General features: G+C 33.6%; 1 protein-coding gene across 2 annotated transcripts in view; it reads left to right on the plus strand.

Moving 5' to 3' along the window:
* The window catches only part of ENTPD3_1 (Ectonucleoside triphosphate diphosphohydrolase 3), a 112,761-nt gene that overhangs the window by 54,995 nt on the left and 39,215 nt on the right, over positions 1 to 18,551 (plus strand). For both annotated transcript variants that reach the window (XM_051215640.1, XM_051215641.1), the window contains one exon: positions 1,688 to 1,833. In XM_051215640.1, coding sequence (XP_051066172.1) covers positions 1,777 to 1,833 — 57 coding nt within the window. In that variant the 5' untranslated portion in view covers positions 1,688 to 1,776. The remainder of the gene's footprint in view (positions 1 to 1,687; positions 1,834 to 18,551) is intronic.

Here is an 18,551-nt window from a genome sequence, read left to right on the forward strand (position 1 = left end):
TTAACAACTGGGGTTTCTGGTGAGACTATAGTTAATCGACGACCTTTGAACGAATCTTAAGTGACCCTGAGAAATATTAGCCAATCAGAAAACAGTATGGAGTAAAATTATATTATACGAAACCAAACAATTAAAGTGGATACACTTCTTTTACATGGTTCATGTCCCTTTTGGGATGACTTGTCGTAAATTCCAAGGACCTATGAGATACAGCAGTAATTTGATTAACATGGTCGCAAATAAAGGGTCTTCTCAATAATTACATTTGTTGTGTCCGTTCAATTATCACGTCTTCTCTAAAATCCGCTGTAAACCGATCGTACATGAGCATCAGGTACTGAATTTCGCGCCGTGACCTTGAAATCACTCAAACGCTCCTGATTGGCTCGTCCATAATTTATAATCTCGGCGTATGTATGTATGTATGAGGTAAATGATGCACATCAGGAAATTTAGAAGATATACCATCTGATTTTTTGAAGTGGACTGCTTTCTATCATTTCTGTAGTCTTTATTTTAAAGGAAATTTTGTTTACAATAAATATCAGTGTATTTGACAGTTTTAATTTTAATCTCGTTCGATTAGTTGATGAAAATCAGTAAATATCGTTTGAATTAACCGATTGACAATTGTAATGAATAGTTATACGTATAAATTTTCATTAAAATGACATTCATATTAAACGTAAATTGTAGGATTCAAGTATTCATGATTGATAAACTGTAGTGTTAACAGTAGTCATAACATTAGCGATGATAGTTTTATTCAGTACCATAAATTTTGTTGCAATAATAAATTGTTAACACTGATTGTATTAACACTAGAACAACTTAGTATGTATTCAAATTGTAATGATTTGGAAATATCTTTCATAGATCATTTCAATTATCACCCGATTACTGCTTATACTTTTACTACCTCTACCACTACGGGATTTGAATCGACAACTGCATCTCTGTGCTAATTTGGTATGGCAACTCGAACTGATGTACATACGTAAGACGTTCTACGATGCTACTGACTGACTGACTCAATTATCACTTCGCCGCCAATCTACAATTATGAAAGTTTTCGACCAGTTCAATTGTTACGCCTATTTTTTGGTCAGCCATCAAATATATTGATGATGCATAAACCCTGATATATTTGTCTTGGATTCTTACGAAGGATATATCAAGAGAAAAATGTACAAATAAGTGTATTGTTTTCATTAGAGTTTTCTGGTATTTGGCATAGTAATAACTTTTAATGATAACAGCAATCTACTACATGCAGTTTGTCTGCATAAATATTCAGTTCAAATAAATCCAATACGTAATAGTTCATTGTAGTATAATAAGTTGAAAAATGGATGATACAAAAGTTTGAATTGGCCTCTTCACACTTTCTATTCAAAAGAGTTAGCATGTGTTTGTTTTGTGATAAGCTTAATTCATTTGATCGTCAACTTTTGAACGTTTGTATCTGGATACTTAACTGAATAAAAAAGCACCTAGGAGCCTTTAACAATATAAATCGTTTGTCCATTAAATGAACTTTCAATCTAGCTAAAGACTATCATACAAGACTATTGAAGATTTGATTTTATTCTTCTTGTAAATCACATAAATAACTTACCAATATTATTATTACTCATATTCTATCGGCTTTTCTTTAGTGCTAACATTACATGTGTTTATTTTACAGTTTTCCAGTGTAGTACACATAATATTTCCAATTGGACATATATAGATACATAACTATATAAAATAAACGATTGAAATATTCCAATCAACATGGTTTTTGGAAAACAAAAATTATCTCAATTATTTGATTTTACCAAATTTGCTGCTGTAAGTGCAACAAACTTGAGCTAACTACTACTACTATCGGGATTAACTATAACACTATAACAATCTCATTACTTGAAAAGTTTTTTTATTTTTTTTAAAAGACTATATTTTTCTCGGTTTGATAACACTTGAAAAGTATAACAACAATGAAAGATTATTTTATGCAAAGACAAAAATAACTATTAATCAATGTAAATTTTGTTATCTGTCAGTTCAGTTAAACTATGAATCATTTGATTACAATACAGCATCCTTTAATCAATTTTATATGCATTACTTACACATATTACTCCTCCTGGAGGAGCATAGGCCTCCCACCAGCACTCTCCATCTAACCCTGTCTTGGGCAATCCTTTCCATCTCTTTCTAGTTGTTATTCATCCTTTTCATATCTGCTTCTATTTCCCGACGTAATGTGTTCTTTGACTTTCTTATATGCATAATAGAGACGAAATATCATCTTGTAAAAGATCTACGAAACAATCAGACTACTGAAAATACTTATGACATATCTTCGTCGATGTATATTTAAAGAATAACATTTCTTTATTATGCCTGTAATACATTAAACATGTATATGATTTTCTATCACAGCGAGAAACATAAGCCATTCATTTGGAAGCAGAACAATGGGATCTTATCATGTGAAGTTCAGTATGTTGGGTATGAGGAAAGTACTTACCTCAAACAATGGAAAGTAATTTCAAAATATTGAAAATCCGTTGAAATAAGAAATGTACACGATTTGATTCTGGCTCAGCACTCAAGAGGTTAAGCGTTCTAGTTCAAAACCAAATGTTTTGAGTTCGATTACTTGTGGATTCCCATAATAGGAATTGAAACAACTGTTCAGTACTTCAATTTTTTCACTAATTCTCTAACTTAAGTCGGTACATGATTTCAAGAACAAAAAATGTTATGTTAAATAAATTAGAAAACTAAACACTTTTCTGTTGTAACTAACTAACATCATAATACTAATTCACATAATGAATTATATTCTTATTCTTATGGAATATATCATTTCATATTCTTACTGTGAATTTCATCAAATATCATAAATAATAATAGTCATTATTTTATTACATCCCTTTTACATTAATATCCATCAATTGAATTACAAAACTAGTCATCATTTTCTGTATGTTTATTAATAACATTGAATTCTTTCTGTAACATTCTAAAAAGCTTGTTTTTATTTACTGATAGTTCAGTTTCTTCGGTGCATGAATTTAACTTATGTATAAATTATTTTCAGAAGGGGTTTTGTGGAGATTTTTAGAAATTTCACTGGTTGAAATCATGAGTGAATTCAAGCTAGACCACCATGGAAAACCTGGAAGTACTGGACGGCCGTTTTGTCCTAATATGGGACCCCTTCTGATAATAATCATCTGTTCACTAGTGACTGACTTCAATAGATACCCCTGGAGTTCTAGTGAGAAGCCGTTACCTATGGAGTTCAACCAGGTCGGTTGTGAGATATCAACTCACTGAAGACAATGGTATACGGTGGTGCAACTTCTTGGATTGGTTGAAGTTAGACATTAACACCATTGGATGCCGGCTCAGTGGTCCAGTAGTTAAGTGCTCGCGCGCGAAACCAGTAGGTCCTGGGTTCGAATATCTCAGGGGACGAGGTCGTGGATGCGCGCTGCTGAGGAGTCCCATACTAGGACGGAACGGCCGTACAGTGTTTCCAGGTTTTCCATGGTGGTCTAGCTTCAATTCATTCATGATTTCAACCAGTGAAATTAATTATTTCTTATTTCTTCACATTTATTAATAACAGTTTAAACATATCTGAATTTCACAATGATGTATACATATAATTGTCATAAAAACAGATATTTTAAATGCGTGAGACTTCAGAAAGCTTACAGTTTACGAAATTATGATCCAATAGCATTGTTAATAAAAATTTGACCACTATATTATAGATTTACTAAATATTTCATTGATTGAGATTAGTACTCTATTTAGATTTTGTTCTGTTTGCCAATCATGAACTATAGGTGATTAATTAATTCGATCACCTAAACGTGTAATTCAAAACCGAATCATTTACATATATGCTAACACCGAATTATTTCACCTTTGACTGGACTAGTATATAAATTATGTTAGTCAAAGATTGTGTGTTGATTTCAGAATGTTGAGTAAACTCCATCGACCCTTTTTGGGATGTACTAAGTGAAATAACTTAGCCTTATAATCAGTCGTATTTCATATTATTTTATGAGAAAAAAAAGATCATCAGAAGTATAAATACGTAGATTTTGTGTCTAGTTAGTTTGTAGAATTATAGTCTACTATGATATTAGTACTGCGCTAATAATACACCTAATCATAAAATTGTAGACTTGTAATGATATAACTGCCTAATCTATAAGATATTACGTAGAAGTCATACCATCGTCTACACCAACTCATCGTATCGTAGCAATCACCAATACATGATGTAGAACAAGCCTAGGCTAGAGAAAGAATAATATATTTAATTTGAATGGGAGATATAAGATAACATTCAACAAGGACCACGCCTGCATGGCCGAGCCATGCCATCCGATCAACTCCAATTAATTCAATTCCTTGTTCCCGCCTTTTCCATCGTTAGGTATTTCTCCGAGTGAAATATTGAATATCTATTTTCCGAGTACTCTTGTGTTCAGCTTTGAGGATTGTGTGGTTATTGTCCAATGCCACTACAAGCTCTCTATTGAGAAAACATATTTTGTACATTCAAAAATTTCGTATTTACAGACTATGGTAAAAGAGTATCGTGAAGTCATTAATGAAATATATTTTTTGTTTTGTGTAGTAAGTATAGTCCATGTTAATTTCATTTTCTCACATAGAATTGTCGTCAGTTCTCCCTTCTTTATTTTTTAAATAAATACTAATATGACTAATAGGGTCACGTGACTTGTTGTCACTTAGTTCATAAGTTTATCTGTATGACTACTGAGTAATGTAAATTTACAAGATTTGCTTAGTATGTAAAGATGTGGTTTTTCACTAATATGTTGTTTATCAATTCTCTTCATTCATTACCATATGTTTTATGCATATACATCATTTTTTTGTCTGAGTAACACGTATACATTCTTTTAAAAATGTACAATTCGTGTTGATTATCTCAGTAGATTTATCTGATAGATTGTTTTACAGATAGGTTATTTCTTCGTCTTATTCAAGATTGTTATTACAATATTCATGGCAATCATTAACGTATTTAAATATGGATTGTAGTAGGAAACCGTTAACTGTAATGTTGATAATACAGCTAATAATAATACCAAAAAGTGTAATAACACGATAGTATGATGTACCAACGCAAACACGTATCTCACTCTTTAAAGTAGATTAGAAAAAAAAGCTTATCATTTACTTTTACTTACTTAATTACTTACGCCTGTTACTCCCAATGGAGCATAGGCCACCGACCAGCATTCTTCAACCCACTCTGTCCTGGGCCTTCGTTTCTAGTTCCATCCAATTCTTGTTCATTTTTCTCATGTCTATCTCCATTTCTCGGCGTAATGTTTTCTTTGGTCTTCCTCTTTTCCTTTGGCCTTGAGGATTCCATGTGAGGGCTTGTCTTGTGACGCAGTTGGGTGCTTTCCTCAATGTGTGTCCTATCCACTACCAGCACTTCTTCCTGATTTCTTCCTCCGCTGGGATCTGGTTTGTTCTCTCCCACAGTACGTTGTTGCTAATAGTGTCCGGCCAATGGATCTGAAGTATTTTGCGTAGACAACTGTTAATAAACACCTGTATTTTCTGGATGATGGCTTTCGTAGTTCTCCAGGTTTCTGCCCCATACAGTAGAACTGTCTTGACATTTGTATTGAAAATCCTGACCTTGGTGTTGGTTGACAGTTGCTTTGAGTTCCAGATGTTCCTCAGTTGTAAATATGCTGCTATTGCTTTGCCGATCCGCGCCTTCACATCTGCATCAGATCCACCCTGTTCATCAATGATGCTGCCCAAATATGTAAAGGTTTTTACATCTTCCAAATCTTCTCCATCAATTTTGATTGGATTGGTGCATTCTGTGTTGTATCGGAGAATCCTGCTTTTCCCTTCGTGTATATTGAGACCTACTGCTGCTGAGGCTGCTGCCACACTGTTCGTCTTCTCCTGCATTTGTTGTTGCGTTTGGGATAGGAGGGCCAGATCATCTGCGAAGTCCAGATCGTCCAACTGCATCCTAGATGTCCATTGTATCCAGCGCTTCCCTTCAGATGTTGACGTCTTCATGATCCAGTCGATCACCAGGAGAAAGAGAAAGGGTGAGAGTAAACAACCTTGCCTAACACCGGTTTTCACTTCGAACGACTTTGTCAACTGTCCTCCATGCACAATTTTGCAGTGTAATCCATCATATGAGTTCTGTATGATATTGACTATCTTCTAGGGCACGCCGTAGTGTCGAAGAAGCTTCCATAGTGTTGTCCTGTCCATGCTGTCAAATGCTTTCTCGTAGTCAATGAAGTTGATGTAGAGTGATGAATTCCATTCAATTGATTGTTCCACAATGATCCGTAGAGTTGCGATTTGGTCTGTACACGATCTATCCTTACGGAATCCTGCCTGTTGGTCACGAAGTTGGGCGTCTACGCAGTCCTTCATCCTGTTTAACAATACCCTGTTGAAGACTTTTCCCGGTATTGAGAGAAGAGTGATGCCCCTGTAGTTATCACACTTGCTGAGATCGCCTTTCTTCGGTATTTTGATGAGGTGTCCTTCTTTCCAGTCTGTTGGTACTTGTTCCTCATCCCAAATCTTATTGAAGAGAATGTGGAGTATCCTTGCAGTTGCCGCTACGTCTGCTTTTAGTGCCTCTGCTGGAATGTTGTCTGGTCCTGCTGCTTTGCCACTCTTGATTTGTCTGATGGCCATGCTGATTTCTTCAATTGTTGGTGGGCCAACATTGATTGGGAAGTCCGTGGGTGCTGCTTCGATGTTGGGTGGGTTCAGTGGGGCTGGTCGATTCAAGAGTTCTTTGAAGTGTTCTACCCACCTGTTTTGTTGCTCTTCAATGTTGGTGATTACCTCGCCTTCCTTGCTTTTCACTGGTCGTTCTGGTTTGCGGCGATTTCCAGAGAGTTTCTTTGTCGTGTCATACAATTGTCTCATGTTTCCTTCTCTTGCAGCCTTTTCCGCCGTCGTTGTTAAATCTTCCACATATTTACGTTTGTCGGTTCTGATGCTCCTCTTCACTTGTTTGTTTACTTCTGTGTATTCAGCTTGTGCCTTGGCTTTCTCTGCTCTTGTTCGGCTGGTATCGATTGCCGCCTTATTGTTCCTCTTTTCTTGAATCTTTTTCAGTGTATCAACAGTGATCCATTCGTTGTGATGGTGCTTCTTGTGGCCCAGGACCTCATGACATGTTGAAGTGATTGCCTCCTTGGTCCCCTTCCAGTCGCTCTCCATAGTAGTTCCTTCTCCGTTGAGTAGATCGTGAAAGGCCTGGAACTTATTGCTGAGGACTATCTTGAATTTGTTGAGTTTGTTAGTATCCTGAAGAAAAGCCGTATTGAACTTTTGTGATATTGTCCGCCCCATTGTCCAGTGCTTCTTGAGTTTCACTTTCATCTTGGCGACCAGCAAGTGATGATCTGATGCTATATCAGCTCTTCTCTTGGTTCTCACGTCCTCTATAGTCCTCCTGAACGTTTTGTTGATGAAAATATGGTCGATTTGGTTTTGCGTGGTGTGATCCGGTGAAGTCCATGTGGTTTTGTGTATGCGTTTATGTGGGAATATGGTGCCGCCTATGACCAGCTTATTGAAGGCACATAGATTTGCAAATCTCTCACCATTTTCGTTCCTTTCTCCCAGTCCGTGTCGTCCCATGATGTCTTCATATCCAGTGTTGTCCGTTCCAACCTTGGCATTGAAATCTCCCATCAGAATGTTCAGGTCCTTTGTTGGGCACTTCTCGATGATTGACTGAAGCCTATTGTAGAATTGATCTTTAGCGTCTTCATTGTAGTCGTTGGTAGGCGCATAGCATTGGATGATGTTCATTGAAATGCCCTCTTTCTTTGTTTTGAAGGAGGCTTTGATGTTCCTTGGTCCATGAGATTCCCATCCTATAAGCGCATTTTGTGCTTGTTTGGACAGCATCAATGCAACTCCTTGTGTATGTGGTGCATTTTCTTCTTCATGGCCGGAGTATAACAGAAGCTCCCCTGAAGCTAGTCGTTGTTGTCCGACTTGCGTCCAATGTGTTTCACTGATCCCAAGTACCTCTAGGTTGTATCTTCTCATTTCTGCAGCAATTTGGAAGGCTCTCCCGGTGTCCCACATTGTACGAACATTCCATGTACCTAAATAAATGGTCGCTCTGGTTGTCAGAAGGGGCATCGGCCTCGTAACTTCCGAAGGAATTCGGCTTTCATCATGAGGCGTCATAGTTCTTCTAAAAGAAGACCTTCTGACTCCCAGGGCAGAGTTTAGAAGGTTTGAATAATTTTTTCTGGTTAGCGTTTTTTTAGCGAGTTAGTTTTCTACGGGATGGGGACGCTAACCCCATGCTCAACCCTCCTCCTTTATCCGGGCTTGGGACCGGCAGTAGCCCCCGGAGGGACTCCAAGCGGAGTTACACAATACTCTTGACCAAAGTATATGAATAAGTGAAGTGTAATGATAATACTGAAAGAAGCATCAAATTGTCGTCAAGATTACAGATAAGACTTGCTGACAAGTGGCCACCATCAATTAGAATTGTAAGTATACAAATCCCTTTATTCATTTCTTCTAACTGTTTTACAGTCAACTTCATTGAAGATAATGGATAATAGAAATGTAGAAGAAGAAGTTTTAAGCTAGAATACATTTTTAAAAGATATGAAATAAATAAGGACAAGAGAAATGTAGATTCAAATGGTATGACATAAAACAAACTGATAAACAATATTAATTACTTTTATTCTATGAATTACATGTACATTTTCTATAAAATAAAACACAATACAGTTAGTTATTGACTTGTATTTCGACAACTGTAGTTAATTTTGTATTCGAATTGTGTTTGTCCGGTAAATTCCTTGTTCTTTTTTTGTTGTTAACATTTACAAAGGAACAATGTACTCATATGGTATTGTTTGGCTTGTATCTTCCCATTGAGGTTTAAGACTGCAAATGATCAGTCTGTTATTGGCATATGTGCATACTGTGTGTATGCCTCGATATTGCTTTAATTCACAAGCTTTTTGTAAGCAATGATAGATAGTGGCTAGCAGTGGAATCCAGGACGCGCGTTTCGTCCTATTTGGGACTCGTCAGCTGGATGTACCTGAATCTCAGAGTTGATGTTCATAGTTATCCAAAACAAACCTACTCGAAACGCTAGAATTATAAATCAATAGACTTATGACCAATCCGTTTCATATTTGTTTAATTTCTATCTAGCTATCCATAATTCTTTATAAATAAATTTTAAAATTATTCTTTATTAATCTGTCTATGTTGACAACAATCTAAATGTCGTATTATCTAATATAGTCAAGTGTTCAAATTTATATGCTACATATTAAAATGATATCTATCATACACTGCATGAATTTCAGTTGTGATTCAACTGTTATGTGTTTTCTAAAACAAAATATCCATTAATAAGATAAGTGACATATTGAATGCATAAAAGTGTTGAAATCAATAGTTTTGAGATTACATTATGAACTTTATCAACAGTGGTTTAGAGGTCTTGATGTTACGCGTTTACCTGCGAGACTGAAGATCCTGTATTTGAATGTTGAGTGCAGTATTGTATATGTAATCTGATGATGAGTCTTACACCAGGGAGAAACGATCTTCTAATGGTGGTTTAACTTAGATTGGTTGGTGCTTTCAGTGAATTTCAACATTCTTCACAACCTCATACTGAAACTTTCATTATCTTTGTAAGTTTTAGTTTTTTTCTGTTTTCACTTGATATTATGCTAAATGAAATGGATTTTTGTAGAATTAATTTTAAGTATTGAGAACTTCCTATAAGTAATACTTGAAGCGGCTTCCTCAAAAGTTTATGCTGCCGAATTTCCAGTTGTATAAATATTAAGGTGAACTTACCTATTTTACAATTGTTTGAACGGAATAATAATAATATTATAGTAATTTATATTCAACACAGTATTATGAAAATTTTACAATATATCACTATGTTTAAAACTGGAACCGAAAAGATGCATTTATTGAGATGTTCTTCTTCTCTATGCATTTTGAAAAAAGACAGAAGGCGAAAATATTGCATTTCATACATTAGATATCTGATGAATGGGAAAACTGGTTTTAACACCTGGACTGATAATAAACTTGCAGGGATCGAGATAGTACTTATTGAGAAAAGCCTCATTCCCCGTCTCCCTATCCCAGTTATAAAGCACAGTGAACCGTTCTTGGAGAAACCGGTCGACTATTCGGGATAATGTTTATTTACTCTTGAGGCACAAATACCCATGGTAAGATATATGTTTTCAGTGGAGAATCATTATACTTCAGGGATGCAGTGGATAGATTAAGCACGACTGATCGATCAAGATTGACATCACTCTTTTTGGTAATTATACATTACATGGACATCAGAAGTGCATACATCTAGGACTCACACACTCTATAGCCTACATTTAAACATCAGTTTTGTGATTTATAACTAACTCGGCACTTTTGGTCTGCTCAATACACATTATATACACGCCAGAAACACATGAGTTCAAGACCAGTGCATTCCATAGCATATATATAAAGATAAATGACGTCCTATATGATTATTTAGCAGGTATGCACTACATCCACACCCAAAAAACACAGATCAATTCAACCTATTTATCCCAGTCCAGACATATAGACATATGTACTCGTGTATCCAACACAAGTAAAAACATTTATAATCCAGTGTTACGGTAGAGTAGCGGATTAAACTGGTCTCTATCGGTTGCTCATATCGATTCAAAATACAAGTCTCACGAAAAAGTGAAAGTTGAATTTTACTCCTGTATTCAAAGGCATTTATATAGTTTTTGAATAGTTGCAATTCGAATCCATGTTAAACAGAAATTTATTGCCACAGTACACAATTGCTGCCGCTATTTCTTCACTGTAAAACCTTTAAAATAATAATAACAATAATAATAATAATAATAATAATAATTATTATTATTATTATTATTATTATTATTATTATTATTATTATTAATTCACATCTACTTAGAACCATTTCGAACTACTGTTCATTTTTAATAGATTCGCCTTAGTTTATGTTTGTATGTGAATGTGTTTGTGCATAGACTTGAGAAATTTGTCACTTCTATATCAGTTAACTGTGTCATATTTTTTTTACTAAACACTATAATATTGATGAAACATTCCACTGATTTCAGTGAAAGCCTATAAGAAATAATGACAGTTATTTTTGACTTACAACATTGAAATGTTTTATAGATGGTAATTAGCTATAAGACAATACGTGTAGTTTAAGCTACACCAAAAATTATATCATATGATTCCTACTTAATGACTAATTGTATAATCATAATGTCTAATTGTAATAATAATAATAATAATAAAACACATGACTAAATGTGAGATAATTAATTCTGAAAGATCGCTTGTGTCACTCACTGCACGGTTGTTCCAAATTCTTTAACTTAATTTAATAAGTATGCGGATTCCTCAGCTCTTTATTGCAGGATTAAACTCATGTTTGAAAAAAAAATTCAGAACTATGTTATACTTAAATATTTTGTTATATTAAAAAAAGGCTTGAAATTTATGAACCATCATATTTTTCACAGTAGAATAAACATTACCAGGTTAAATTATTGGGATGGTCCTATTAGGCACCAGATTACAATTTCAAGTTTACGGAGCAAACGTTATGTAAGAGTAATGACCATCATTCATATACTTGATAGTTTTTACAAAAATGTAATTATAACGTCCATCCAAAAAAGTGAACCTCATCTATTTTATTCGATTAAGGTGAGGAAATATCATTAATTAGCGTCTAAGATAAATATTTAAAGTTGAATTTAGCACTTAAGATTAGAGATTTGTGAGTTAGGCTAGAAAAATGTTTAACAGTCGTCTGGATAAATCTTGTGCAGTTAGCTTTTTGATTTAAAATCGCGAAAATCTTCAAACTGCCCAGAACAAGTCACAAATCATGTTCAAATGTAATATTCATTTAATCCCGCGCGTGGGACTGAAACCGTGGACCTTAGGTCTCACGCGAACGCTTAACGTCTAGACCACTGAGTGTCAGGCAGTTACCCACCGAAGACAGTGAAAGATAGTCACGAAATATTGTAGATTGGTCGATGTCAGACGTTAACACCGTTCGGTGCCGACTTAGCAGTCTGTAATTTAAGGGTTCGCATGACACCGAAGGTCCTGAGATCGAGTCTTGCGTGCAGGATCGTGGATGCGCACTGCTGAGTAGACCCATACTAGGACGAAACGGCAATCCAGTGCTACCAAGTTTTCATTGATAGTCTAACATTGATCGAATCATTATCTCAATTGAAACTCGATAATCTCCATATCTCTTATTAGTCAAAAAGTGACTTTATTTTTTAAATGTCATTTTAGAAGTCGTCTTATCTTTTCCATATACTTTAATCCTTCCATGGAGACTTTAAGATTTTGTCAATGAGATATTACCATTTCAATGAGTCAATATAAAACAAATGTTTTGTTTGATATCATATAATGGAAGCTTCTTTTCAGGGAATATGTTTGTAGGGTTTCATCAACAAGTAACAGATTGGTAATATCAGCTTGATCAAGTTTATAATATAAATTAGGACATAAAACAACCTAGTTTTTTTTAATTCAAAGTGTTTTGAATTTACGAACAAGTTTTATCATAGATTAATATCATGTAAGAAAATATTGAAATACTTGAAACAGTAAAATAACTGTTTCAACATCTTGTGAAAGTTCTCAACAGCAAGCTAGATTCAGTTTTATATGATCGTTAATTAATCATTAATCTTGCATATTATGGATTCCTTGGACTGTTGTATATCGTGAAATAATGGATGTTAATATAGTAGAATATTCAATTCCAACTCTGTACTTACTTACGTCTGTTACTCCCAATGAAGCATAAGCATAAGCATTCTCCAACCCACTCTATCCTGAACCTACCTTTCCAGTTCTATCCTATTTTTGTTAGTTCTTCTCATGTCTGTCTCTATTTCTCGACGTAATATGTTCTTTGGTTTTCCTCTTTTCCTTTGGCCTTGAGGATTCCATGTAGTTTAAACATTATTTCATTTTAGCAATGTAAAATTTAAAAATTTACATGTTCAATTTAGTATAGAATAAGAAGGGGTTTTGTGGAAATTGTAGTAATTTAAACAGTTGAGATCATTAGTCAATTGAAGCTAGACCACCATGGAAAACCTGGAAGCACTGGACGGCAGTTTCGTCCCAGTATGGGACCCCTCAGCAGCGCGCATCCACGACACCTCCTCGCGGGATTCGAACCCAGGATCTGTCAGTCTCGCGCCAGGCGCTTAACCAAATAGACCACTGAGCCGGCATCCAATGGTGTTAATGTCTAGCTTTAACTAATCCACGAAATTGAGCAACACATCCACCATTGTCATCAGTGAGTTACTACCTCACAACTGACCCGGTTGAACTCCATTGGTCACTGCTTCTCACTAGAACTCCAGGATATATATCTTGAAGCCAGTCACTAGTGAGTATATGTTGATTAGTATCAGAAGGGGTTTTGTGGAGATTGTAGTAATTTAAACAGTTGAGATCATGAGTCAATTGAAGCTAGACCGCCATGGCAAATCTAGAAGCACTGGATGGCCGTTTCGTCCTATTGTGGGACCCCTCATAAATGTACAGTATGTTCCACTAGTTATTTTCAATGAATCATAAAGATCGATTTCTTTTTCCATTCTTAACTAATTTCAATTATCATTAATGAAATATATTTGTACCTGTACACTATAGTTTACAACATTTTTAATCAATTCCATCTTTTTTCACCAATAAAAAAACAACATTTTTTTAAAAATTATCAATTGACAACGTTTTAAAAACACATGACTAGTTGAAGAGGCATGATGCATCAGTGTTGGATAGTGATATACCTAGATGAATGTTTTCATTAGTTACTATGTTCTCACTTCATAATTAACTTGGATTTCAATATATATATATATATTCCATATTTTTATCGGAATTTTAAATAGCGCACGTAATATATTTTTGAAGAAAAAAACAAAAACATTTTATTGTTTCTTTATATAACCAATATGATATGTAATTTGACAAAATTAATGAACAGATTCAATCTTGCTATTCATGTATGTTGTTTTTTGTTGTGAATATGAGTTTTAAATGAAGAAATTATCAGTGTAGTGATGTTTGATATAACAGATCAGTTGAGTTCCTTTTTTTCATATTAGTCCTGCATTTGTCAAATTGTACTACTACTGTAGTCAAAGAACATGAGTGGGGACAATCGGATGTATTTGACACGAAATTACAGAGCATCTCAATAAAATCTGAGAACCATATAATAAATAGTTAATTTGCAAAATATCAATCCATCATCAATAAACTTCATTGCTGTTTTTGCAAATATCAATCCATTGTCTCAGATTTCATTGTTCATGCATTTTCATATTAATTGCGTTCCGTCTCCGTTCTTTCCTTATCAATCTTCCGCTGAAATACATTCTATGCCTGATCACAGTTACATACTACTTATATGGATATAAGTAACATACACCACACTACTATTGCTGCTGTTATGAACGAGAATTCAGGTGATGAATTGTTTCTTACAAACTTCGCCGTCCCTTCATTTCTGTTGTTATTACAATTATTGTCTGTTTATATTCTTGTTCTCTTTAATTCAATCTTCTCAACCTTTTATTATCATGTACGCCGCTTCTAATTGATGTTACATAGCATTTATATCTGTCAACATAAATAGTATATACCACACTGCTACCATCATAAACTAGTTTTTTTTCATTTATAAAGTATTTCGTTGATTTGTATTTATATAAACTATCTATCTATAGAATTTATCAAAATCAAATAGTTACCAGCTTATTATTTTTTTTAAATACTGTTCTTTTCAAAACAGTCGTAATAAGATTCAATTTCTAATGAATGTTAGATTAGCTATTATGTACATATATGTGTACTTATGTCAAATTTAACCAAGATAGTCAACTCGGTCACAGTAGATGAATATAAGAAAGAATCTCAAAGCAAAAGTAAGTACACTTCAATGGATTATTGAGAAAACTCATGTAATCCATTCATAAGTTATAATAGTAGAAATAGAAGTCAAGCAAAAAAACATTTCTTTTAAATCAGTTCCTCATCAAGTCTCTACGTATATTAATGTATATAGATTTTTAATTTAAGTATAAGATTTATGCTTAACAAATGATGACCAACCAATTTAATAATGAATTTTTCTAAGGATAAATATAATCTGTTAGTAGTGTAACGAATTATTTTCTGATTAACTTTATTTAACAATGTTGTTTGTTGATAAAACGAGATTGCTAACGCGATTCCAAACTCTCCTTTTTTTACCCAGGTTTGGAACCAGTAGTAACATTAGAAAGGCTATAGGTAGAGCTAAGTAAATAGATAGAAGATTAAAATTATTATTCATATTATGAATGCACGTTAAAGGTAGATAATTAAGTTATTAAGACTGATTACGAAAAACATTGGTTAAACTTAAATAGGATTGAAAGAATATTTTGAAAAAACTAGGTAGAAGGCTAGAGTAAATGACGATGTTGTACAAACATTTTCTTTACACAAAGATTAGGTTTACTGATTTGTGTTCTATGGCTTCCACTGCAAATAAGAGGCGGATGCTGGAAGCATAGGGCATATGCGACAGAACTCCATAAATAACCTTGAAAACTAACATAGTGTCGATGTAGTAACAAATTTTTAATAAGAAAATAACAGCTAACGTCAAATAATTTCGCAAATCGAGTTGATGAATAGTTTACAAATTACTGACTGACACCATATGGAGGTAATCACTGGAAATCAGTGCGTTCACGCACAACTTTAAACGTGCAAATCCACAATCTTCACTTTTCACTCTAAGCATAATATGCCTAAACAAATCAGTCAGGATTCAATAGTACACATTTTGAAATTATGGACACTTCACATTGGCAATAAGACTAGTGATTATTCAAAGTTGTCAGTGATAACCTTTTGACGTGGATAACCCCCCAAGCCAGTCACAATTTTACACTGAACGCTTTGTGAAACAGCATCCCAAAGTTATTTACTAACGATTAGTTGATTACTGTCTGTGTAAAACATATATACGCAAGGATAATCTTGAAGACTGAATTTTTCTCACTATGATTGTCAGTGTGTCGTTAACTTCAAACATTAAACTTCAGTACTGCAAAACCCAACTATTCACTCATTGACAACTCCCATCTATCTACAAACTTTGTTCATTCGAATGTTCTGTGTGTATGTTTGTGTTTATTTACTTTAATGTCTGAAATCTTCAATAGACTACATGTTTCTTTCTATTTCATAATTTCTCCAGAAAATAAACCGATCTTCACATCATTTTTAGCAGGAATCGAATTGAAAATGATACTTTGCTTTCGTTCATAGTAATATCACTCGATTATTACTATTATTATTATTTACTGTAGTTTTCAACTAACCATGTTGATTGTGGTCATCTTATTTTCTTTGGTATTCTTAAACAAAAACAAATTACCATAACACTAGTTAGTAGAATGTAAAATCAGATATTGACTCTTTTCTCTCTCAAATATGTTAGATTTATTTACTTCATAGACTTTTTTTCTCTTATCTAATTTTAAGTTAGTCAATGGTTGGTTTTGTAAGTAAACTTCAAGTATACATCTACAAAAGATATTTTTATTCAACATTGTTGAAGGTTTGTATCTGTCAATAATAAATACATCATTTGATGAATACTCTGTAAACGTTTCATCATTACTCTCTATTGATGCGATAAAAGTATCGAGAAATAGTAGTCATAAACAAAGAGTAACCGTTTTTTTTTTTGTTAATTTTAATGAAAAAAAAAGAAATTGTCGTTTATGAATAAGCTTATATGCAGAGGATTTTCTATAGATGAGTTCCAATATAAACATCAGCAATGGAGTACAGGTACATTTAACTGACGAGGTCTAAATAGGATAAGATGCATATCCTATCTTTCACTGCTAGTTACAATTCAAAACTTGTAAAATAAAAAGAGCTTGGCGCGAGACTGATAGGTCCTGGGTTCGAATCTCGCTGGGTTCAGGATCGTGGATGCGCACTGCTGAGGAGTCCCATACTAGGACGACACGGCCATCCAGTGCTTCCAGGTTTTCCATGGTGGTCTAGCTTCAATTGACTCATGATTTCAATCTGCATAATATTATTTATTTGTACTCAGTTCTCGTTACTAAATATTCTTCAATGTAGTAATACTTATAGATTAGAAAAAAAGTAAACATGTTTTATAAAAGTTGAATAGTAATTGTCATTCATCCTTAACCTAATCCATTTGACTTATCAAAAATAAAGTTACCTACATAGATTGTGACATAATAATTCTGTTTTTATCTCATTTCAGTACATTATTTTACATAAATGTAATATCATGTTTTCAGTGGTGGTGGTCTGATCAAGTTTAGTTTGTAATTGAAACTATGGAAATTATATATATATATATATATATATATATATATTTCGAGGGTTTTATTCGAATTTAAAAAAAGATTTATTTTGTTTTCGACTCAAAATGTCTTTGGATTTGTGCATATTTGGATTTATTGTGAGATAAGAAGTTGATGATCAATTATTTTCTTTGGAATCCAACATAATATCATCACAGTGATGATCAGATCGTGTAGATCTAAGTTAGAAACAAATATCAAATTCATATTTATTTTTTTCTCATTAAGATTATAAAAAAACAATGTTAGAATATCTGTAGTTTATTGTGTGTGTGTGTGCGCGCGTTTGTTTGTTTGTATTTTTCTGTTAGAAACATTTATCTATATGAGATTATATTGTAACATTCCGTGTTTTCGATTAACTAAGTGGATAGGGAAAAAAACGATTATTATTCGCAATAAATCTAATGAAAATGATTTGTATCCCATCGATTTTCATTCTTGTTTAGAATAAACCATACCAACATTGAACAGAGAATAATTTCCAAACTTTAGTCATAACAAAACTCATAATTTATTTGTGATAGCTATTACAATTTATAATTTGTATTTTTAATTGAATACTCTTTTCATATTTGAACATTGAATGGCGCAATTTGAATTTATTTTCATAATTTAATTTTGATGAAATATTTGTGTGTATTGTGCATATATATCTATGTACACATGTGTGTATGATGTAATTTATGATTTCATATTGTTTTCTTGTAATCTCATTAACACTTTTTTTTCTATATAAAAAATAATCGAAAATAACAGAACCAGTAATGGATTATTTGCTTTTTCTAGGTGATTTGTTTAATTTGCCTATATTTTTACTTTTAATTTCAAGTTTAACTGTTGTGATAGGCGGTGTCCGATATCTGATATTGATACATGGTGTGCTACATGCTAACCTCTTAACTAACTACTTGACTAAGAAAGTGTATTTGGCTACCGAATAAAATGCACAAATACTCATATATACATATA

The sequence above is a fragment of the Schistosoma haematobium genome, chromosome 4 (genome assembly GCF_000699445.3).
Source record: "Schistosoma haematobium chromosome 4, whole genome shotgun sequence".
Taxonomy (NCBI): domain Eukaryota; kingdom Metazoa; phylum Platyhelminthes; class Trematoda; order Strigeidida; family Schistosomatidae; genus Schistosoma; species Schistosoma haematobium.